The 23,172-nt window shown below is 44.0% G+C and overlaps 2 protein-coding genes across 8 annotated transcripts in view; one reads left to right on the top strand and one right to left on the bottom strand.

Annotated features, from left to right (window-relative positions):
* B4GALT4 (beta-1,4-galactosyltransferase 4) overlaps positions 1–6,813 on the top strand; it is a 32,340-nt gene extending 25,527 nt beyond the window's left edge. For all 3 annotated transcript variants that reach the window (XM_061396604.1, XM_061396684.1, XM_061396775.1), the window contains 3 exons: positions 1,511–1,633; positions 4,042–4,146; positions 5,903–6,813. In XM_061396604.1, coding sequence (XP_061252588.1) covers positions 1,511–1,633; positions 4,042–4,146; positions 5,903–6,035 — 361 coding nt within the window. In that variant the 3' untranslated portion in view covers positions 6,036–6,813. The remainder of the gene's footprint in view (positions 1–1,510; positions 1,634–4,041; positions 4,147–5,902) is intronic.
* An 8,490-nt stretch (positions 6,814–15,303) lies between these two features.
* The window catches only part of UPK1B (uroplakin 1B), a 28,976-nt gene continuing 21,107 nt past the window's right edge, over positions 15,304–23,172 (bottom strand). For all 5 annotated transcript variants that reach the window (XM_061397015.1, XM_061397262.1, XM_061397179.1 and 2 more), the window contains 3 exons: positions 22,476–22,655; positions 17,808–17,891; positions 15,304–16,339 (listed from right to left, as the gene is read on the bottom strand). In XM_061397015.1, the coding sequence (XP_061252999.1) occupies positions 16,289–16,339; positions 17,808–17,891; positions 22,476–22,655 (315 nt within the window). In that variant the 3' untranslated portion in view covers positions 15,304–16,288. The remainder of the gene's footprint in view (positions 16,340–17,807; positions 17,892–22,475; positions 22,656–23,172) is intronic.

Here is a 23,172-nt window from a genome sequence, read left to right as displayed (position 1 = left end):
GTGTCCGACTCTGTGCGACCCCACAGACTGCAGCCCACCACGCTCCCCCGCCCCTGGGATTCTCCAGGCAAGAACACTGGAGTGGGTTGCCATTTCCTTCTCCAATGCATGAAAGTGAAAAGTGAAAGTGAAGTTGCTCAGTCGTGTCCGACTCTTCGAGACCCCTTGAATCATCCCCAAACCATCCTTCTCTCACCCCCTGCACTGTCCATGGAAAAATTCTTCCACGAAACTGGTCCCTGGTGCCAAAAAGATTGGGGACTGCTGGCCTACATGGTGACTGATCTTTCCTTTTGGTTTTCCTTCTTATCTGGAAAAGCAGAAATATTTCATTGGTCCTGGAATACTTTGAACTGACGTTAATTAAAGGAAGAAATCCTCCATATATTCACCTTCTCTTATTCGATAACATCCAAGTTGTTAAGCTGCCTTCATCTGCGTTTCTAAATGGTTACCGTGTTCTAAGGGATGTCTCTATTTCTCAGATTCGCATTAGTCCTAAATGAGTGGGACGTGCTCTCTGGCCAGTGCCTCTGTTCTTTCCCTTTTCCTTGTTGGTATCCCCATAGCTCCGCCCTCTTTACTCTTCTCTCTTCACTTATTGCATTGTCTTCGGGCAACTTTTGCTACTCTTGTGCCCTCAAGTACCACCTCTCGACAGCTTATTTCCGAAGCTATCCCTATAACTACTCTTCTGTATTGAACTTGGATCCTGTATCCTTTTTCCCACTGGCAGAAGCCCCATGAGAACCTCAAATTCAGCTTATCCAAACCATAATTTGTCTCCTTCTCAAAACCTAATTATTGGTGTGTATACCCTGTTTTTGTGACAGGCATTATCATCTACCTAGCTGCCCATGCTGGAGCCCTCGGGGTTATTAAGGTATGTCGGGTTCGCCAGGAGACAGGCTCTGAGATGGAGATTTGCGTAAAAGTGGAGGTTTGCATACAAAGTGTGTTCAGGACCTGTCTCTTGCCCTCCACCCAACTCGCTAAAAAAAGTAAAAGTGAAAAACCGTTTTGTTGTTCACTCATGTTGTTGTTGTGGTTGTTTAGTCGCTCGGTCATGTCTGACTCTTTGCAACCCCATGGACTGTAGCACGCCAGGCTTCCCTGTCCTTCGCAAAATTTAATGCCTAACCTGGACCCAGCCTTAGATTTCTTCTTAACCCACAACTGTTTGGCACACCACTGTTTACTGGATTTACACATGAGATGAGGTCTGTCATCCAGGTCTGATGTTACAGTGTACATGCACAGGTACCTGTGTAGACCTCTGCACACAACCATGAACAACCAAAGGTGGGTGGCACCTTGCTTAGCGAGCCTGTCTGGACAGAGGTTGGAAGGCCAGGAGTGTGGGGAGGTGGCTCTGGAGCAGGAGTGGACGGGTGAGAAAGCACAGTCTTCAGTGTCCCTGGAATACGCCCGCCCTGCGAAGTCTGGATCGGCTGTAGAGAACAAAAGGACTTCGTGCTAACCTTCTTGCCTTCTCTGTCCTCTCTTTCAGGTTACGTTACAGTGGATATTTTGGGGGTGTTACTGCCCTAAGTCGAGAGCAATTTTTCAAGGTGAATGGATTCTCTAACAACTACTGGGGATGGGGAGGCGAAGACGATGACCTCAGACTCAGGTGAACAACAGAGACAGGTCCCCTTCACGGGGTCTGCTAGCCGTAGTTGTGTGTGGTTGCTGTGGATGCCAGGCCAGCAGGTCATGAGGCTTGAACTTGTCCTAGAGGGGTGGCAGAGGGCGGGGAGGGGGGTGAACAAGGGGGCTCAAATTGCTCTTTGCCACTGGCAGTTCAGAGGTGACAGAGGGTGGTCCGGTTCTGGCTTATGGATGTCTGCGGTCCAGGAGTGTTGATGGAGGTGTCTGTGGACTTGGCAGCAGGTCCTAGCTACTGAGATAGGGTCTCCCCAGTGAACGGAAAGTCCCAGACTAGAGTGTCTGTAAAGCTACAATCCGAGGAAAGTGGCCAGAGGTCTGTTCTAAGCCTCTGCCTTCTCTCAGACCCCAGGTGACACTGGCAGTTCCCAGTGTTGTGCACAGCAGGGAGTGCCTGTCGCACACCCTGGAGCAAACCAGGATGCCCTCTCCCACGCTCTGTGGGAGCAGCTGCTGGCATAACCCAGAGCTGCTGGCATGACCTCAGATTCTCTTGGACTCTCTCCAACTCTGGAGGATTCACAAGGAATATGCCTGGTCTCCTCTCTCAGCCCCTTTTCCTGAACTTGGGTTTCGTGGCCAGATAGTTATGGGTATCCCTAACTCCCAGAATTAAGTAATTTTTTTCAAGAGCCTGGGGGCAGTATATTCAGACTTGTATTAACAAGGTCTTTCTGTTAGGGAGACCCCCCCACCCAACCCTGCCCCATCCTCCTATTGTTGCCTCTTAGAAAGTAAACTTCTCAGCTGGGGTTCTGAATTAATAGATGTGTGGCTTCCAGAAATTTTCCTTTGCTTTTCCATTGCTTCAGCATGAGGAAGCCATGGCTCCAGGTTGGTTTTGTTCCCAAGTCTAGGCTGAGAGTCTCTCCAGTGTTTTTGGCAGGAGGGAACGGATCTCTCTGGCCAAAGGCTGCCTAGGAAGGGCTGTAGTGATGGGCGGCGTACTTCATGGCCCAGCCCATCAGCAGCCTGCATGGCTGTCTGTGGCTTATGAAGTGGACAGAAGATGCCTGCTAGTTTGCAGGGCAGGAATAGCAAGGGCTCAGTCAACGTATCCATCATATTCCCCAGCTCCTTTTTACTTCCCAGATGGGATGGTTAGTAGAATTTTACATTGGTGATGGATCTTCACTCTGCTATTCCTGTTGCTCTTTGGCTTCAATGTAAAAGGGAGCCCCCAAGTTTGTTTTCAACATCATAGCCTCCAGAGTGGTTCTTGACTAATGCTGTGAATAAACCAACTGATTTGAGCATAAAAATTTTGTGGAAATTTCTTTACTACTTATTTACTCACCTGTGCAACAGGCACCACCCTCTTTATGCTTATAGAGTACATTACGTTTTGCAAAGGATCTTCCACATGGACTGTCTTCTTTGAGGTTGTCAGATCAACTGTGTGTCCCATTGCTCTTTGGTTGAGGAAACCCAGGCCTGGAATAATGAACTGACTTCCCCAAGGTTGTAAATATTTAAGTCTAGATTTGAATATAGGTTTGTGACCTTTAGCAGTTGTACTTTCCCTAAAAAATAAAACACTAAGTAAATTAGGGATCCTGAGAGACTTGGCCTTTTAAAGATGTATTTTCTCAGCTGTTTTTGGAAAACAACAAACTGTGTATTGATACATCTTTGCACCTCATTAGTAAATGTTAAGTGTGGTTCTTTTATGAATTTATTGCCTGAGGTTCAACATAAGAAAATTCTTTTTTTAAAATACCAAAAGAATCAAGATATATGTGTCAGTTCAGTTCAGTTCAGTCACTCAGTCGTGTCCACCTCTTTGCGACCACATGAATCGCAGCACACTAGGCCTCCCTGTCCATCACCAACTCCTGGAGTTCACCCAAACTCACGTCAGTCGAGTCGGTGATGCCATCCAGCCATCTCATCTTCTACCATCCCCTTCTCCTCCTGCTCCCAATCCCTCCCAGCATCAGAGTCTTTTCCAGTGAGTCAACTCTTCGCATGAGGTGGCCAAAGTACTGGAGTTTCAACTTCAGCATCAGTCCTTCCAATGAACACCCAGGACTGATCTGCTTTAGGATGGACTGGTTGATCTCCTTGCAGTCCAAGGGACTTTCAAGAGTCTTCTCCAACACCACAGTTCAAAAGCATCAATTCTTCGGCACTCAGCTTTCTTCACAGTCCAACTCTCACATCCATACATGACCACTGGAAAAACCATAGCCTTGACTAGATGGACCTTTGTTGGCAAAGTAATGTCTCTGCTTTTGAATATGCTATCTAGGTTGGTCATAACTTTCTATGGGCACATGTATATAAATTTTTGCAAGTGACTTTTTTCTTAAGTACCTAGTGGCAGATAAGTGGAATAGAATTTTTCTTTAAACACCTCTGTTATTTTTCCAGGGTTGAACTTCATAGAATGAAAATAACCCGGCCACTGCCTGAAGTGGGTAAATATACTATGATCTTCCACAAGAGAGACCAAGGCAATGAGGTGAATATAGGACGGTAAGTCCTGGAGTCACATGCCTGACAGCCTACCTGTTTAATCTCTTCAGTCCATAGTCCTATGCCAGATTTGATCAGATAAACCAGTTTATTTTGTTCAGAGCTTTTTCTTAAGGTAATTTTTCAAACAGACCCAAAAGCAAAGGGAATAGTCTGTTGAATTCTCGCATAGACATATCCCATACCCGGTTTCAACAGTTATCAATTCATAGCCTCTCTTTTTTCTCTCACTTTCTTTTCCTCACCCACTGGATTCTTTAGAAGCAAATCAGATATCACAGCATCTCATGTGTAAATAATTCAATATGTATCCTTAAAATAAAAGAAGTATTTAAAAAAAGAATTGCAGTACCATTATCATGTGCGTGCATGCTCAGTTGTGTCTGACTCTTTGCAACCCCCGGAGAAGGCGATGGCACCCCACTTTCTTGCCTGGAAAATCCCAAGGACGGAGGAGCCTGGTAGGCTGCAGTCCCTGGGGTCACTAGGAGTCGGACACGACTGAGCGACTTCACTTTCACTTTTCACCTTCATGCATTGGAGAAGGAAATGGCAACCCCCTCCAGTGTTCTTGCCTGGAGAATCCCAGGGATGGGGGAGCCTGGTGGGCTGCCGTCTATGGGGTTGCAGAGTTGGACACGACTGCAATGACTTAGCAGCAGCAGCAGCTTTTCGACCCCATGGACTGCAGCCTGCCAGGCTCCTGTGTCCTTGGGATTTTCCTGGCAAGAACACTGGACTGGGTTGCCATTTCCTACTCCAGGAGATCTTCTCAATCCAGGGATTGAACCCATGTCTCCTGCTTTGGTAGGCGGATTCTTTACCACTGTGCCACCTTGGAAGCCACCATTGTCATACCTAAAATAAAATCAGCAGTACTTCTTTACTGTTATCAGATGTCCAATTAATGTTCAGATTTCCCTGATTATCTCATAAATGCTTAAAAATTTTTTTAAACAGTTGGTTTATTCAGGTCAGGATTCTAGACAAGGTTGGCACATTACGTTTGAATGATCTCTGTGAAATTACTTTTAATTTGTAGGTACCCCCTTCCTTTTTTTCCCCATTGTAAGTTATTTGAACAAGCCAGGTCATTTTTCTGATGGAATTTTCACATCATGGAATAAAGGGAAAAAATTAGCATTGGTTTATCATTTCAAAATGATGAGTGTATGCTACCTACATCCTTCTGAATGTAGTTAATATTCTTTTTGATGCTTGGATTGTTTTTGGCAAATGTTATCTTTTCCTAGCTGTTCCTGAATCCTTTGACAGAGCTCTAGTTGTTTTGAGAGCTTCTTTCCCTTTGCTCTGGTGTGATGAGCTGTTTTAGGTTCATCCTGTGTTTCTGCCCTGGGAATTAACTCTTTCGCCAAGGAATCCTGGCAGATAAACCAGTTCTTTTGGGTGCTATGTCTGAGGATTCATAGATTCCCTGAAGCTTATCCAAGGGCCTGTCAGCAGTGGATGACATGTATCATTGTACAGTCTTCTGTTCTATAGACCAGGGCTCACCACGTGCAGGATTGTTCTCATCATTGGTTCTCAGGGTCTTCCATGGGGTCTTCCACGGGAACACATGGCTGTCGTTGGTGTCTGTAACCTTAGATGAGAAAACTTAACTTCTTTTACAGTTGGAAGCCCAGCAGGTGCAATAATTTAGAAAGATGCCTTTGCCAAACTTTATGGCAAGGCAAAAAGCAATGGAAGTAGATTTTACATTCTTATCATTCATGTTTGTTCTTTTTATCTTTAGGATGAATCTCTTACATCAGGTGTCACGTGTCTGGAGAACAGATGGGTTGAGCAGCTGTGGTTATAAATTACTCTCTGTGAATTACAATCCTTTATATGTCAACATCACAGTGGATTTCTGGTCTGATCCATGACCCTGGCTCTTCTGGTGACATTTGGAGGGACTGAATATTTGATTGCAGTAATCTAGAGACTTCCCCTAGTAGCACACATTAAGAACTTGTGGCCGATCTTTGAGCTGATTTTCCCTCTTTGGTATTTTCTTAGCAGAGTTCCTGGTGATGTGGAATGTAAAACAATTGTAGAAGACAGCTTTGTTAGTTGTTTTGATCATGAAGGTTAACTACGGTACTGTAGATAACTTGGGACTAACTATGAAAGGACCACTCGAAAGATACCATGAAGGCTACTTGAGAACTCTGATTGGAGAAGATGTATTTCTGTTTGAAGTGATACATATATTCTGGAATGAAAAAGGCCATGGGAAATAAGATGCTGAATGTCCCAGAGAATCAGAATTCTTCTCGTCCCAGGGGGAAGGGGTTAAAGATAAGTTTCTGTTACTCATTTATCCTGCGTGGTTGTCTGTGAAGAGGCGGGTCCCACGTGAGAGGAAGGCTGAAGAAGAGGAGAGAAAGGTGAAGAATCAAGATGCCATGAACTTGGGGCTGAAGAGGTGGCAGAAGGACCACGTCAGGCAGAGGGCAGCTGTGGCTGTGGCCCTGTGTCAGGCGCCCCCTGCCCAGGCACCCCTTCCAGTCCCGGCTCGGCAGAGAACACATTTTATCTACTAGTTTTTAGGGCATTTTTGTAAAATCATTTTGTACGTGTAGGGTATGATGTAGCAGTTTACAAATTGCATATTAACTAATAATACATTGGAAATACCTCTGTAGTAAAATATGAAGAAGCTTTGGTTGTTCATTCTTGTTTTTTTTTTAAACTGTTCTTTTGTTACCAAACCAAACTTGGGTGTGTTTTCTCACATGTGGTACAGCCAGTCTACTGAAAACAGTCTGTGGTGAAGCACTTATTGTGGGCACCAAGCAAGGGAATCCAGGCAGCTAGTGCCTAAGAAGTTAAAACACTTAAAAAAAAATTAATTTATTTATTTTAATTGGAGGCTAACTACTTTACAATATTGTAGTGGTTTTTGCCATACATTGACATGAATCAGCCATGGGTGTACAGGTGTCCCCCATCCTGAAATCCCCTCCCCCCTCCCTCCCCGTCCCATCCCTCAGGGTGGTCCCAGTGCACCGGCCCTGAGCGCTCTGTCTCGTGCATCAAACCTGGACTGGCGATCTGTGTCACATATGGTAATATACGTGTTTCAATGCTATTCTCTCAAATCATCCCACCCTCGCCTTCTCCCACACAGTCCAAAAATCTGTTCTTTACATCTGTGTCTCATTTGCTGTCTCTCTTATAGGGTCATTGTTACCATCTTTCTAAATTCCATATATATGTGTTAATATATGTATTGGTGTTTTTCTTTCTGACTTACTTCACTTTGTATAATAGGCTCCAGTTTCATCCACCTCAGAATGGATTCAAATGCATTCTTTTTAATAGCTGAGTAATATTCCATTGTGTATATGTACCACAGCTTTCTTATCCATTCGTCTGCTGATGGACATCTAGGTTGCTTCCATGTCCTGGCTATTGTGAACAGTGCTGCGATGAACATTGGAGTATATGTGTCTCTTTCAATTCTGGTTTCCTCTGTGTGTATGCCCAGCAGTGGGATTGCTGGGTTGTATGGCAGTTCTATTTCCAGATTAAGGAATCTCCATAGTGGCTGTACTACTTTGCATTCCCACCAACAGTGTAAGAGGATTCCCTTGTCCCCACACCCTCTCCAGCATTTATTGTGTGTAGACTTTTGGATAGTAGCCATTCTGACTGGCATGGAATGGTACCTTATTGTGGTTTTGATTTGCATTTCTCTGATAATGAGTGATGCTGAGCATCTTTTCATGTATTTGTTAGCCATCTGTATGTCTTCTCTGGAGAAATGTCTGTTTAGTTCTTTGGCCCATTTTTTGATTGGGTCTTTTATTTTTCTGGTCTTGAGCTGCATGAGCTGCTTGTATATTTTTGAGATTAATTCTTTGTCAGTTTCTTCATTTGCTATTATTTTCTCCCATTCTGAAGGCTGTCTTTTCACCTTGCTCAAACACTTTTAGGGAAAAGTTTTTAAAGACAGGATGAGAGAGAGGGGTTGCAGTGTGTGATCAGCTCATGGACATCCTTCTGACTCGTTGTTGGTAAGGTAATCAGGAGTCAGCATCATCAACCTTCTGGTTCCAACACATCGGGTGTCTAGGTGTTTGTGGGCAGCATAGAGTTAACTGCTTCCACCTGGTGGGTTTCAGTATCTGCAAAACAGCTCAAAGGACATGGTTCAGAATATTATCTATATAGTGCTTGAGGAGGAACTAAAACTCCTTGACTTCTTTTAATAGCTAAACTCTTATAATTTTATCTTTTTTTCCCCTCCCATTCTGTCTGCAGTTCTTCACTTCTCTGATTAAATTTTCTCTTTGGAACTCAGGGGAGACCTCGGAGGCTATAATTTCTGTACACACAAGAGGCAGGTGGAGGAAATGGAGGTGGGTTTCTTCCGGGAAGGCCCCATAGGGTCCTCCTTGGTTCCAGTTTGAGGCCTTCAGATGTATTCATGTGAGTAATCCTGCTGCTTAAAAGCAAACAGGTGAGACTCAGTCCTGTCTCCCTCCCGTCTTCAGCCTTCTGTCACTCTGGGCTGTTACGTGCACATCCTCCTTGTGAGCAGCTCCAGGCCTGTGCAGGTGCCTCTGCGCCTGGGTTCCTGGGCTGCATCGTGTTTTTGTCTTCATCCTCCCGTGTTTGCTTGTGATCACTGATGGGCACAGAAGGGCTGCCTCAGGCACACACCTGGTTGGTGAGAGGATGGGAAGGGCTACAGCCAGAGCCCATGGCTCCTGAGGCCTTTGATTTTGGAAGGAGGGTGGGGCCGTGGCACTGATTTGGTACTGCTGAGCTTCCTGGGAGAGGGGTCGAGGTGTGGGAGGAACATCTAAGGAAGGTAATTGGAGATGGATGCTGGCTCAGAACACAAATAAGAATATTTTGTTCACCTAGGACAATGGGCACAAATAGTGTAGATGTTGGTGTTCTTGAGCACGTGTTACGCACCTGTGCCCGAGGGTTTCTCAATCCATCATCATATTATGACACTTAGTTGTTAAACTTCTACATGAAGTGTGCCAGCCAGTTAGTGTAAATAATATCCTTCCCAAGTAAGGTGAAGGAGGGCGTAGGAGGACCGGGGGCTTCCAGTAAAGACAGCAGGCAGCACCCGGGTGGGCTTCCCTGGTGGCTCAGTGGGAAAGCATCCGCCTGCCAATGAGGGAGACACAGGTTCAATCCCTGGGTCAGGAGGATCCCCTGGAAGAGGAAATGGCAACCCACTCCAGTATTCTTGCCTGGGAAAATCCCATCAACAGAGGAGCCTGGCAGGCTACAGTCCATGGGGTTGCAAAAAGTGGGATACAACTTAGCGACTAAACAACAAACACCACCACCCAAGTGGAGAAGAAGAATTTGAAAGGAAAGTGCATTCTGTGGACATGACAGGTTTACCTCGGGCTGGCCTGGCTTACCTTTAACCCAGTAGGGAAAAGTAAAAGCTGTGTTTTTTCTTTATTTAGAAAAGAAATATTGTAATAATGGTTTTATTCCCCCCATACCCTCTTGTCTCTTCTGAAGAATCTTCCTCTAGCATTCCATACTGATTTTTAAAAACTGAAGTATAGTTGATTTACAATATTGTGTTAGTTTCAGGTGTACAGCAAGGTTTTTTGTTTTTTTTTTTTTTGCAGATTATATTCATTATGCGTTATTACAAGATACAGGTATCTTATGCGATACAGTAAATCTTTGTTGCTTATCTGTTTCATTTATAGTAGTTTGTATCTGTTAATGATTTCTCAATTATAATCTTGTGCAGGCTGAACCTTTGTAATTGCCAGCTGCCTATGTTAGGGCCCTCCAGTTTGGAGGCTGTGGGTCCCTGGTCTTGGCTGGGGAAGGTAAAGGAAGAGAATGGTGTACGCAAGGAATTTGAGGATCCCAACTGAGAACAATTTCTCAGCCCATGGAAACAAAATACAATAGATACAACGAGGAAACTCCCTATGTATTTTCTGCTATTAACAAGGCATCTGCATTTTTTTAAAGGTTGGAAACCACCATCCCATGCCTATTGGTGTTCTTCAGGTAATTCTTTCAACCAAGATAGCATGCAGGTCATTTGAAGGACTCGCTATGAAAGTTCTTGTGGTGGAAGATAGTTTTTTAAGACCTTTCTTTTCCCACTCTGCCTCTGTACCTGCACCAGGGGTTGGAGCTCATGACACAGGAGGCGTGTGGCTGCCCGCTTGCTCTGCTGGGAAGGTTGGCCTCAGAGGAGCCCAGCTTCCCCAGGTGCCTGCCCTTTGTTTTCATTTGCCACAAAGAGGCCAAGCTTTCTGAGTTTTGTAGATAAGACTACTGCACTTGCTGGGGATTATATGGGTGCAGTCTGTTTGGACACCACAAGTACTTAACATGGAGAATGAACTGCTATAAAAGTTTTTATTGGTTTTTTTCTCACTTATACTACCACTCCTTTTTGTAGTGCTTTATGGTTTATAACATTTTTACACAAACTTTATTGATGCTCTTGAGTCAAGAGAAGTAGGGTAGAAGAGGATGTGGAGGTCCCTTTACACAATATTATCTCCATCTGGACCCCTCTTATTCTTTTTTTTTTTTGCCGTGCCACATGGCCTGTGAGATCTTTTTTCTCTCACCAGGGATTGAACCCAGGCCCCAGCAGTGAAAGCAAAGGGTCCTAACCACTGAACCTCCAGGGAATTCTCTGGACTTCTCTTATTCTTTAGGGAAGGTTTCTTATCTCTACATCCTTGTCCCAGCTGCTAGAGAAGTTTGGTTTCTTCTGGACTCAAAAGTATATTCCATTCTCACCTAGTCTCTAAACTTTTTCCCCTGATTCCCTCCCTGGTTTTTCTGCCCTTTTCCCACTCACTTCCATTCAAGCCCCTAGAGGGCTTGCTTTTTCCTGGGGCCCCAACTGCTCTGTGAAGAGACTCTTGGGAGAGAGGAAAGACATTTTCTGCTAGACTAACAACGTCCACTTTCCTCAAGTCCTATGAGTATGTAGTCTCTCTCAAAAGCCATTAAGATGTCTCACAAAATGCAGGATATTCAGGGACACTTGCTAAGTTCTTCGCTCATCACATTCCAAAAAGTTTTTTCAATTTTTTTCAAGATACTGCTCCTTAGTGTCTTAAGTGTTTAGGCTATTGCCACCTTCATTAGCTTCAAATTCAGTTTGAAGACGATCTTATACCTGCTCAGAGGGCCAGACCAGTCTCTCAAAGATATTCACAGAGGAGGGGGCCTATTGGCCCCCAGGGAGTGCAGCTGTACACGTAAGCCTCCATTGTTCCACTGGCAGCTGCTGAAATAGAAAACTCAAATAAGATTGAATCTTATGTACATATGTGGGGAGTGTGATGTGTGTGTGTGTGTGTGTGTGTGTGAGAGAGAGAGAGAGAGATTTGGGGCCATGGGCCCAGAGGTTGGTGAAGGGTGGGACACAATAATTGAATGCTGGCTCTGTATTTCAATTTTCCTCAGTTTTTACATTTTAACTTTCCAATAGTCTTATAGGTAAATATGTAGTACTGTAAAGAAAATGCAGATTCAAGTAACTTCCCAAAGTTGGTAAGAGGAAGAGAGAAAATTTGAACCCAAGTTTCTTGACTCCACTGTCTTGTTTGTCCCCACCAGAACACTCAGGAGATTATGAGATTTCTCTGTGAAGGCAGAAAGGGCAGAGATCTCCTTTGTATTAATGAGACTCTGGAATAATAATACACAATAATACAGGACTCTGGAAATAATATACAAAACTTGAGATGTACCCATTAAAATGCCTTATCTTGATGTCCTAGTACATTCTTTCACTACTGAGTAGGAGTTTTGCTGAAAAACTCTTAGAGCTATTGTTTGAGGGCCAGTGAATTTAGACCAGTATATTTGGTCAGTAAGCTTATCGCATTGAATTGAAGTAACGATGTTAGTTGGCATGTGGGATTATGGGCCAAACAGAGATCTTCAGACCAGATTTATGGTATAACTTCCTATTGGTATTTCTTACAGGCTGTTAGCTGTTCGAACACATATTTCTTGCTGAATCCTCCCAGTCCCCCGTGAGACCTGTCTTTCTGAAGCAGGTTCTAAGAGGCTGACTTGCCTGAGTCATGAAGTGCTGGGGTTGGGAGTCAGCTTTTTGACTCCAAGGCTCGTGTTCTTCACCACTTCACGGTAACAAAACAACAGATACACACAGAGAGGAAACAAGGGTAGCCAGAGTTATTTGGAGACTGTCTATCTAAGGAAGCCCAGGGACACATCTGCAGATAAGTAAGTGGGATTCTGACTCATTGCAAAAGCTCTCAAGAACACACCATGGGGAACCTCGCGGTGTCTCAGGAAAAGGGAGTCAGACCAGGTCTTATCAGCATTTGGGTTTGGGGTGGGTCGTCTGGGGAGGGTTTAACCAGCCGGACGTGCTCTGTAGTGGACGCTCTCAGAAAGCAGGGGCAGTTCTGTAATTGTGTATCAACACATTTTACCCACAGGGAAGGACTAGTGGAAGAATAGAGCTGTAAGTATAAACACGTAGCAGTCACTTATTTTAGCCAAAAAAGGGTGTGTTTGGCATTTTGTGAGTGGCACAGTGACCTTATATCTTTGTGCTTGGACAGAATTATGAAGTGGCCTTGATTTGTCTCATTTCACGAGACATTATCTGAAGCTGATATTCTGGGAATTGTTTAGGTCTAGCAGGAGAATAGCAAGGCGTGGTTGTGAGCACCAGGCTGGCTTCTGGAAGTCAGGGGTTGTCTTTTTTTGAGAGGGACTCAGGGTGGATACCACTAGAAAGAAAGTAGGGCATGGCAGCAACTTTCTGTTTAACCCCAGAAGTTGGCAATTTGTCTTATTTAAAGAAGATGTTTGCGTCTGTTTTTGGAGTTGTTTGGGGTCTTGGGGGAGGGTGATTTGGGAAAGGGTCTGGTAGCTATACACTTCTCAGCAATGCACGTTTTTCCAAGATGTTTTGGATCTACTTAGTAGATGTGGCCATTTGAGCTTTGTGATAAAAATGTCACATGTGAAAGCAAACTCAGTAGCTCACAACTAGTCTCCTCTGTGTTTCTTCTTTCTTTTAAAATTTTTATAATTTTTAATTTTTTGGCCACACTGTGTGGCATGTAGAATCTTAGTTCCCTCAGCCAGGGATCGAACCCCTGCCCCCTGCAGTGAAAGAGTGGAGTCCTAACCACTAGACTGCCAGGGAATTCCCTCTGCATTTCCTCTTTGATTGAGTCTCACATACAGGAGGTGATAAGGATCTGGGTGAGGTGAAGCAGAGAAGAGAAACTAGGCACAGGAGAGGAGACTGCTCATTCTATAGAAATGAGAAAGCAGCTTAGCTTCCAATTCCTCAACCACACAGCCTGGCTTGTCGGTCAGTCTGGTAGGGGTAGGAATTGGAGTGAAGTTAAGAGGAGGTTAAGAGGAGATTCAACTTTCAAACCCACGTGATGGTTGCTATTTCTTCTTTCCTTCATGGGTAGCCAGAAACTACCTGGTCTGCTGTGTAGATTAAGAGCAGTCCCTGTTTATTCCAGCTGATGTGGGAAAAACTTACAGGGCTAAAAAAAAAATGAGCTTCCTAATGTTCAGGGTGAACAGCCTGCCAGAAGCCTGAGTAACAGTCTGGGGAGGAGACGGGCAACCAAGGAACGCGTGTGTCTCCAGCCAGCAATCCAGAGCCCAGCTCTCCTGCTGTCGTCCCTCTCCCTGGACTGGTGGGGTGGGTGGGGGCCTTAATGAGACTGGTCTGGGTTCCCCCTGAACAGTGTGGCTTGGGTCTTGCTGTGAGCCCCACTTCCATCCCAGAAGGAAGAGGGGCAGGGTTTGGCTTCCAGGGCAGGTGGAGAGGGTGGACGCAGGAACTGGGTAGAGGAGCTGCTCTGAGGTTAAACTACAGAACCCAGTACCAGGAAGTGCAGAGTCCTGAATGGCTGGACTCGCTGCAGGGAAGCCCTCAGGCCCGGGTCTGTCTCAGCTGAAAGATGTGTCCTCCCCAGCTGCCAGGGGCTGAACACATTGAGTACTGGGCTCAGGGTCTTGGTAGGAGGCTATCTGGAGAGGGGGTGGTGGGTAATGACCAACTGAAGCCCATTCTTTTTCTAGTTACTTCTTGGTGGAGAAGGCAGGGGGTAAAATTTAATGAGCAGCCAGTGGGCCATCTTTCTCCACAATAGCTCTTTGCAGCTTGCATTCCTGCACTGGATTCTACCAACAAAAATCCATTTCAAGTTATTCAGGAAAAATCTACAGAGAAGATTAAGAGAGTGTGGACTAGCCATCACTCACACCTTAGTATGAAGTAGTTTACAAAAATGCTTTCCCTTAACCTAGCTGAGATCAAGTCACAAGGAGAATGGAATTTTGTAGGGAGAGAGAATTCTGAAGCTCTGAAGCCTTTGAGAAGGGAAGGCAGGAGTGGGTCTGAGACAGGATTTGTTCAGGCTTGAGGGCACTGGGAAATCCAATTAGCGGCAAAAGAAAAAGACACCAGAACACGTGAGAGAGGATGGAAAGGGAGATGGGAGAGGCGTTTCAAAGCTTTGCCCAGAGTAAAGCTTCTTTCTCTTCCTTTCTTCAAAAAGACCAGAGAGAAACTTCTCAGCCATGTGCAGGGGTCATTTATCTTGACACACCAAGCTCTATCCTGGAGAGGCAAGTGAGGCTGGGGAGGGGCAAGCTGGTGGTGTGTCATGACAGGAGCCTTTGACCCCTGTCTGGGGAATAGGCTCCTCCTCCAGCTTTCCCACCCAGCTGCAGGCCAAGGTGCCATCCTCCCTGCTTTGTCCCTCCCTGCCCTGGGGCTCAGTCTGATGCACAAGAAAAGTCAAGGCATGGGACCCGGCTACTGCATGGGAGTACCTGAAATGCCAGGTACATTTTCTTCATGGAGGGTTCGGCTGAGCAGTTGGAGTCAGAGATGCAGGGGGAAAGGATTTGAGGAGCAGCAGCCCCATTCCCACTTCTGGGTGAAGTGTAGTGGGAGCAAAATGTTAACAGAAACTTGAAAGTTCCAACAATTTAAATGTACAGTCGGATTACCCAGTATCCATGGGAAGCCATACCATACTGCATTTTCCATCTCCTAAACTTTAATTCCCGTGAGCCTCCTAAGCTCTTCTGTTGGAAAACCCATTTTGCTAGACTCATACATGACCAATTATGACAGTGCTAAAAAGAAAAGGAAGTGAACATATTTAAAACTCTCTTTATTTATATAAAGACAAATGTTGTTATAAGAAATTCCTTCAGGATCCCAAAAGGAAACAGATCAGAAGAAAAATATTTTGCAGTGCACAAATCACCCTAAATCACCTAAGTATCAGCTGGCTTGCTTCTTCCCTGTTGGAAAGCAGTTTTAGGTTGAAGGTGGTAAATGTGTAACAGGTCTCTCCTTTGTCCCAAAAGTTCATGTACTTTTAATTAGTGGGAGAATTGAGGTTACCAGCATGAATTACTCTGCAGTGTCTGAGAGGAAATTTCAACCACTGTTTGTTCAAGATCAGGCCTTGTCTTGGATAATAAAGGGTTCCCAAGCTAGCTTTAAGAGAATCACTTGAGTCTGTAGGTGGGAGCCACCATAGAACAAAGGCAAAAGATATGTTTCAGCAGTCTTCTCCTTAGTTCTCTCACTGGGACAATACTGATACAATGAAAGCCTTTGCTGCTGCTGCTGCTAAGTCGCTTCAGTCGTGTCCGACTCTTTGCGACCCCATGGACTGCAGCCCATCAGGCTCCTCCGTCCATGGGATTTTCCAGGCAAGAGTACTGGAGTGGGGTGCCATCGGGGTACTTTTAGAAAGCAGTGAGAAATACAGGCAGATTTGCTGTCCCAATACAGACTTGGCTTGCAGTATAACACAGGTTCCTAGGAATGTCTTTATGCCCCCACATTAAAAATAAACAAAGATGGGAATAGTTATTATCTACTATCCTAAATCCTCCCTTTCCTACAGTCTATAACAATGTTGCAGAATCCTAGATCAGGGTGAAAACACATGTGCTGAAAATTTCAGGAGTCTGAGAGCTTAAAGGAACCCCATACCAACTGACTTGGCAATGTGAGGAAGAATGCGTAAGTTCCCGGGCAGCACAAAGGTAGAACATTAGGAGACAGCATTTCCAGCACCAAATCCAAAGTCACTGTGGGGAGTGGTATGGTGCATACACTTCATTCTTAATAGTCAATTCTGCTCCAGTAGAACATGGTACCCAGGAGAACCCAGAACTAGAATACAAGAAAAAGAAAAATAAATAAGGAATTGTTCTAGAAACATTGTAGTTGGGGGGAAAATTATGTTAGGTTCATTCAAGCCTAGGTGACACTGGATTGTTAAGAATAATCTTGCCTTAAGCGTCACAGGGGCAGAGGTGCCTGCGTCCATCCTGCTACATGCATTGCGGGTGGATTCTTTACCGACTGAGCACCATGGAAGCTTATCCTGTCACGCAGTGAACCAGTATCTTCCCAAATGACCAGTCATGAATGGGTAAAAGATTTGTGCAAATTGCAAGACACACCAATGTAATGTACTTTAATGTAACAGAGTCCTAAAAGTTCTTTGACGAAGTTTCAGATTTCATATTGCAACCAACCTTTGAGAAACTACTACTACTTGGCCAGTTTTCGGTAGTGCCAAAGAAGAATATTCAGTTATTTTCGGACAAGGCTACCAAAATATTCCTCTTTTTTTTTTTCAACTACATATCAGTGTGTAGGATGGATCTCCTTCAAATCTTTCAATGTAAGCAACATATATAACAGATTAAATGAAGATGAAATATGGGAAGCCAACTCTCTTCAGTAAAAGCCAGACATTGAAGAGACTTCCAAAAATGTAAAAAAATGAATGCTACTTTTGTCACTTTCTGTCTGAGAAAATAGTCTTTTTTTCCCACAGAAATATATTGTTCATAGTAACATGTAATAGTTTGTTATTGCTATTTTAAATGAATTAACACATATTTTAAAAAATTCTGTGTTAATTTGTAACAAGGTTAGTTGGTTAATTTTCCCCATAGATAAAAAGTTTTTGGAGTCCTCAGTAATTTTTGAGAAAGTGAAAAGGGGTTCTGAAACCAAAAGTTTGAGACTGCTTCCTGAATGCAATGGGTCTTAATCCTGACAGCAAATTAGAATCATCTGGAAAATTAAAAAAAAAGACCTGGGTCTTTCCCCTAAATCAACTGAAATCTGAATCTCAGAGGTTGGGGCTCAGGTATGCACCCCTCCAGCTCCTCCATGAGGTGTAATGTGCAGTTAGGACTGAGACCCAATGTTATACCCTCCTTGCTGCATGTGCATCAGATAAGATGAGCAGAAGGACCAGGGGAGACTGGTGAAGGCAGCCCTTTGTAAGGAGGGAGGCAGGTGAGGGTTGGGTAGGAGGCATCTAGAGAAATCATAGTCTTTGATATCTACTTGTAATGAATTTACAAGATCTAGAGAGATGGAGAAGATGCAAGTACACCCCAGTCAGCCAGAGAAGGAGCTGGTTGGTAGAGGGGGTTCATGCCTACCTCCCCCCGGAAATTCACTGTCCTTCCCCTGGTGCCAGCACCCTGCTGACAAGCCCCCAGGTCTGAGCTTTTGTTTCTAGACAGTCTGGTGTGGTTGAGTTAACCAGGGACACTCTTCAAGGTCTCTCATCATCACTATCCTCTCAGAAATAAAACATGCGATGGGAAATACTCACAGTCCAACAGAGAATGGCAAATCCAAACCATGCAACTCCCCAGGCATGTCGGTTCATTGGTCCAGAGATCAGCTCATAGCAGCCCTGGAGAGGAGTGGGCGATTCCACATCAGCGTGAAAGGGACGAGAAAAAAGAGGTAAAAGATGGTGGGAAGGTGATTTGAATCAACGCCAGCCCAAAGTCCAGTTTAACATGACCAGGCTATTTCTATATCTCCGTGGACAGCCAGGTATTAACTGTGCTCTACCGAAGAAATAGGAATAATCCTGATGAACAACTATTCTATATCATATTTATTCTGTTTCTTTTCATTTGATCTAACTAACCAAGGTGCTGCTATTTTAGAAAACGTTTTCTCATATTGAATATGTGGCAATGTAAAGTATTCTTAATAAAATTTGAGCTTTTTTTTCTCTCCCCAAAGATTTTATTGGTGACTGTTTGAAGGCAGAATCACTTTTTGATTTTTCAATAAAAGTGCTTCTAGTTAATGAGAATTAGATGTTTTGTTTTTTAATCATTAAAGGAACTCCTATACAGTGCTTTCTGAATTCTCATTTGACATTGTATTCACCACATCTTTACAGGATTCTAGAAGAGCCACCGTGTGTGTGAGAAAGAGTGATTCATTTTTTACTCATCGAGTCATTCATTCATTCACGTATGCCATAATCTGGTTAGTTTTATACGTAGCACATTCTGTCCTAGTCTGTATGCAAAGTGCTGGAGTAATACATGTAATGCATGTAATACATAGTAATGCATAGGGCTAGACCTGCCATCGGAGTGGCCTCTGCTAAAGCCCTTGAAATCACAGGAATGCCTAGGAAATGCAATGACCAGATTGGTTTTATGAACTACTGAGATCTAGAGAGAAATGTCTTTGAAAGGCTGACCTTGAAGTTTAGGCCCTGCCCAGTGTCTACAGTCCTTTGAGACCCTGCCCCAGTCTCCTGTTCATCCATTCCCGTGCCCTGGCTTTGCTAAATATGCCTTGATTTCTGTTCATTTACCCTACTTCATCTACCTGACACCTCCATTCACCTTGATGCTCAGATGAGTCTTGGAATTATCCTTAATTGTTTTTCTCTTAAGCACATCTGTTTGGATTTAGAATACACTTCAAATCCAAGCATGTATTACTTCCTACCACCACCGTGGGCCGCCGTGGCCTCACTCCAGGGTTCCTACAGTCTTCTGCTCGCTGGTTTCCCTGAGGCCCAAGCCCACCCTTGGCACCCTACTAGTTTTCATACAGTGCCAGAGGGGTCCTAGTAAAACATGTCGGATCACTTCGCCTTCTGAGCAGGAGCTCAGACCCTCTGAAGGTTTCCCACCACCTTAAGATGAAATTCTAAGCCTCACACGGCCTGTGAGGTGCTGTAGGATATGGCCCTGCCTCTGTCTGTGGCCCCAGCCACCGCTAGCAGAAGCTGTCTCACTGCAAAGCTTGGGCTCAGGGCTCCTTAGTTGCAAGACCATTTCAAAGCCCTGTACCTAATTTTGTATTCGTAGTCTGCAAAAGCATTTATATTGTTTTTCCAAAGGAGAATACCTTCCCACCAATCTGAAAAGCTTTAGGCCCTAAGAAATCTACCTTCTTCACTCCTGCTGTTCTTCACTCGTTCTGGCCTTGCCAAATGGATTGCCTTGAGAGCCCCCACCTCAGGGCCTCTTCACTTGCTACCTCCTTTGTTCAGAACTCTCTTCAACTTTCTTTAATTGAGGATCTCCTTTCCTCACTTAATTCAGAACTCTGTGCAAGTATCTTAATGAAGCCTTCCCTGACAACCAGAGAAAACTCTCTCCCCATCATTTTCTGTATCTTTATCCTGCTTTATTTCTGCTCATAGCACTTACCACTACCTGGTACTGATCGTGTACTGGTTTGGTAACTTGTTTGTGGTCTGTCTCCCATGCTACAGTGCAAGCTCTATGAGGGCATGGGCTTTATCTTGCTCCTTATTGAATCTCTAGAACCTAGAACAAGAGCCTGGCGCAAAGTGGGCACCTGGTTAGGATGAACAGAACATGATAGAAAGTAATAACTACGATGATGTTATTTGTGACTCACTTGATGCTTCCACAAACACTCTTCTATCCATCTCTCACTTGGTCCCCCTGACAATCCTGGGAGGCGGTCATTTGTCCAGTAATGTGTTTAAAAGCCCACTTACGCCAGGTGCCAGGCTCCAGGCTGGGGATTCAACTGTGACAAGGCGGAAATGAGTCTTGCCCTCGTGAAGCTTACAGACAAAATCCCAGGTTTTCACCCCTTCTCATTTAGTGCCTTTCATGATGCCTTTTTCTCATTGTAGCGGTGCTTTCCTTCATCTTCCTTAGCGCCATCATAATGTTCTTGAGGTGTAGTGAATCAGAATTTGCACATAGCATTTTGGGGGGCAGATGAACCATGATGTAAGAATGTATGTATTTGCATCTGACATGCTATGTGACATTCTGGTGGGTTTCTATTACTACTACCCTTTTGATAATGCCCCTCATTTTGTTAGCCTTTCTTTGTGAATTGCAGATCTCACAAAGCTGTTGGATTGCCTCAAAACTGGGTTGTTCGGTTTTAAGTGAAAATAAAAGATACATTTTTCATTTTCATCAAGAATTTCATTGAACAATGTATTTATTAAGTGAATGAACTTTCTGGCCAGCCCAATACAATGTGGTCAGTACAATTTGACCACCTAGCAAACATTTATTGATGCCTGTTTTGTGCCAGGCATTATGCTAAGTACTGAGATACAGAATTGAATGATGCATGGCCCTCAAGGAGACTAATAGAAAAAACAGGCTTGCAAGCAAATACTTATTTTTCAAGGTATCAGCTGCAATAATAGAAGTAAAGTATATGAGGTACTGGGTGGCATACTTTGCTTTGTGGAAAGGGAGTGCTATAGGAGACTTAGCAGGACCTGTCACTTGGAGAGAGTGGTGGTGTGTGGGAATCTGGGAGATCAGAGAAGGGAGAATCAGGAGGAAAGTGTAGATAAGAGATTTAGTCAGGGGTGAGTGAGGGGGATTGAGAAAGTAGGAGCACAGGGAGCCAGACAGAGAGGAATTTCAGAATGCAGGACTTGGGTGCGAGAGCATGATTGAATGACGTGAATGTGTAGTCGTGGTGTAGCTAGTGGGTGGAGGAGGTGGTAAGGCCAAGGACTGTTAGGGAGGGTGAGACAAAAGTGTCAAAAGGAGTGTAGAGTTCCCTCATTACTAAATATTCTATGTGTAAGGGAAAATGACGTGGCTATGAAATGAACCATTTTTTTAATGGCAAACCTCCTTTTTGGTCTCTTTCAAAGACATGATCAGTGTGTATGGAATTACAGTCCAATCAAGATATATCTGCATGGGCTAGTTCCAAGGTTGAAATGTTAAAAGCATTTTATCATTCTTCAAAGTGATCATTATATTGTATATTGTGATTATAGGCAATATATTAAAATTTTTTTAGCAGTCTGAATATAATTAAGATGATACCAAAACAATGTTGCTGAAAGGCTAAGTGAGAGTTTCTTTGAACAACTCTACAACACAATCTGTATCACTCCCATGTCCTTTTCTGGGATAATGCAACCAATCCTAGTCCAGGTACCCTTCCAGAGGCGGCGGTGGGGGGTGGTGTTAAGGGCAGGTAGGAGGGAGGCCTGATGACCAGCAGTGCTTTGTCCTTCATTCTGAAAGTACATATTATTTCATCTGAGACTGAAGAGTCTGGCATTTCTCAATTACTTAATCTACTGGCACACAGCTAGCTTTGCTCGAAGTGGTAACTGGCACAGCAGTGTAAGCATTTTAGAGGCTGACTTCAAGTATATGAGGATTCTCTTCAGGGGTTTTTGGGATGATCACCAAGTTCCTCCTTGGCTTAGAGTCTGGGCTCTGCAGCCAGGCTGCTAGCATTTGAGTCCTGACTCTTCTACCTGCCAGCCGCATGACCTGGGCAAGGCCCTTATTAGTATCTCTATATCTTAGTTCCTCTTCTGTAAAATAGGGATCAAAGTGGCACTACCTGCTGAGCCTTAAATGAATTAATATCTGTATGGCACTTAGAAGAGTGTCTGGTATTTGATAAGTACTCAGTAAATGTTAGTTTTCATGATCATCATATCATTCTCATCAGGCTGGAAACACATTTTCAAAAACCAATTGTATGTAAACCACCTTTTACCCAAATCACCAATCGAATGTTTCAGGAAGACTATCCTAGCTTACCACTGAGTAAGGAAGGGGATACATCATTACTGCATCTACCCGCAGCAATCGCCATTGCTTTGGAACTGGGAAAATGTTCCTTTGTATGTCATCTTTTTCAATTTACATTTTGCAAAAATAGAGCAAATCTTTGTTTGATGTAAATATTTTTTCAAAATACTAATTCTATACTTTGTACAAATAGTTTTCATTTAAATAAAATTGGATTTTGCTATTGCAATTCTCATGTTCTGTTCATTTCATCAAAATGTAAATTTTCCTAGATCAGCCCTGGATTAGCATTTACATTTTATTAACAGAGAAGGAAATAGTTAACATGAGGTTTAGGAAAAAGGATGCAGAATTCCTTAATGAGAGACTATTACCTACAGTTAACTAGTATTTTCTTCATGAAGAACAGATAAACCTTCTGGCAGGTCTTGGGTGGAACAAGGACTCACCTGACTATGGTAGTATCCAGGCACTCCTAATTTGCAGGCGTCCAGGTTGAGAGGTTCTTTAAGGCTGTTCATAACACAGCATTGACGAGGCCAGGGGTAGTCAGCATCGCTGTTCTCAGTCCGGAAGGCAGAGGTGTATTTCTGCCAGTCTGACGGGCCATTTACACCACAGCAATTGTCCTGTCAGCACACGAGATACAAAATTCTCTTCCATGATCCTTGACAAAACCACCAATGTAGCAACTGAGATTTCATGGAGAAAAAAGAGATGGAAAGTGTACCCTATTTACTGTTTACTAAAAATCTGCAAATGAAAGCTGAAGGTATTTTTAAGGTATTACATTTTAGAGTTTGCAAAATACATTTATATTTACTACTTTACTAGCCATTAATGAGCTCTGTGCTGCTGCTGCTGCTGCTAAGTCGCTTCAGTCATATCCGACTCTGTGCAACCCCATAGACGGCAGCCCACCAGGCTCCCCGATCCCTGGGATTCTCCAGGCAAGAACACTGGAGTGGGTTGCCATTTCCTTCTCCAAGGCATGAAAGTGAAAAGTGAAAGTGAAGTCGCTCAGTCATGTCCAACTCCCAGTGACCCCATGGACTGCAGCCTACCAGGCTCCTCCATCCATGGGATTTTCCAGGCAAGAGTACTGGAATGGGGTGCCATTGCCTTCTCTGAATGAGCTCTGTAGTT

The sequence above is a fragment of the Bos javanicus genome, chromosome 1 (genome assembly GCF_032452875.1).
Source record: "Bos javanicus breed banteng chromosome 1, ARS-OSU_banteng_1.0, whole genome shotgun sequence".
Taxonomy (NCBI): domain Eukaryota; kingdom Metazoa; phylum Chordata; class Mammalia; order Artiodactyla; family Bovidae; genus Bos; species Bos javanicus.
Note: the sequence above shows the minus strand (reverse complement) of the source record. Positions and strands in the feature narration are given on the sequence as shown.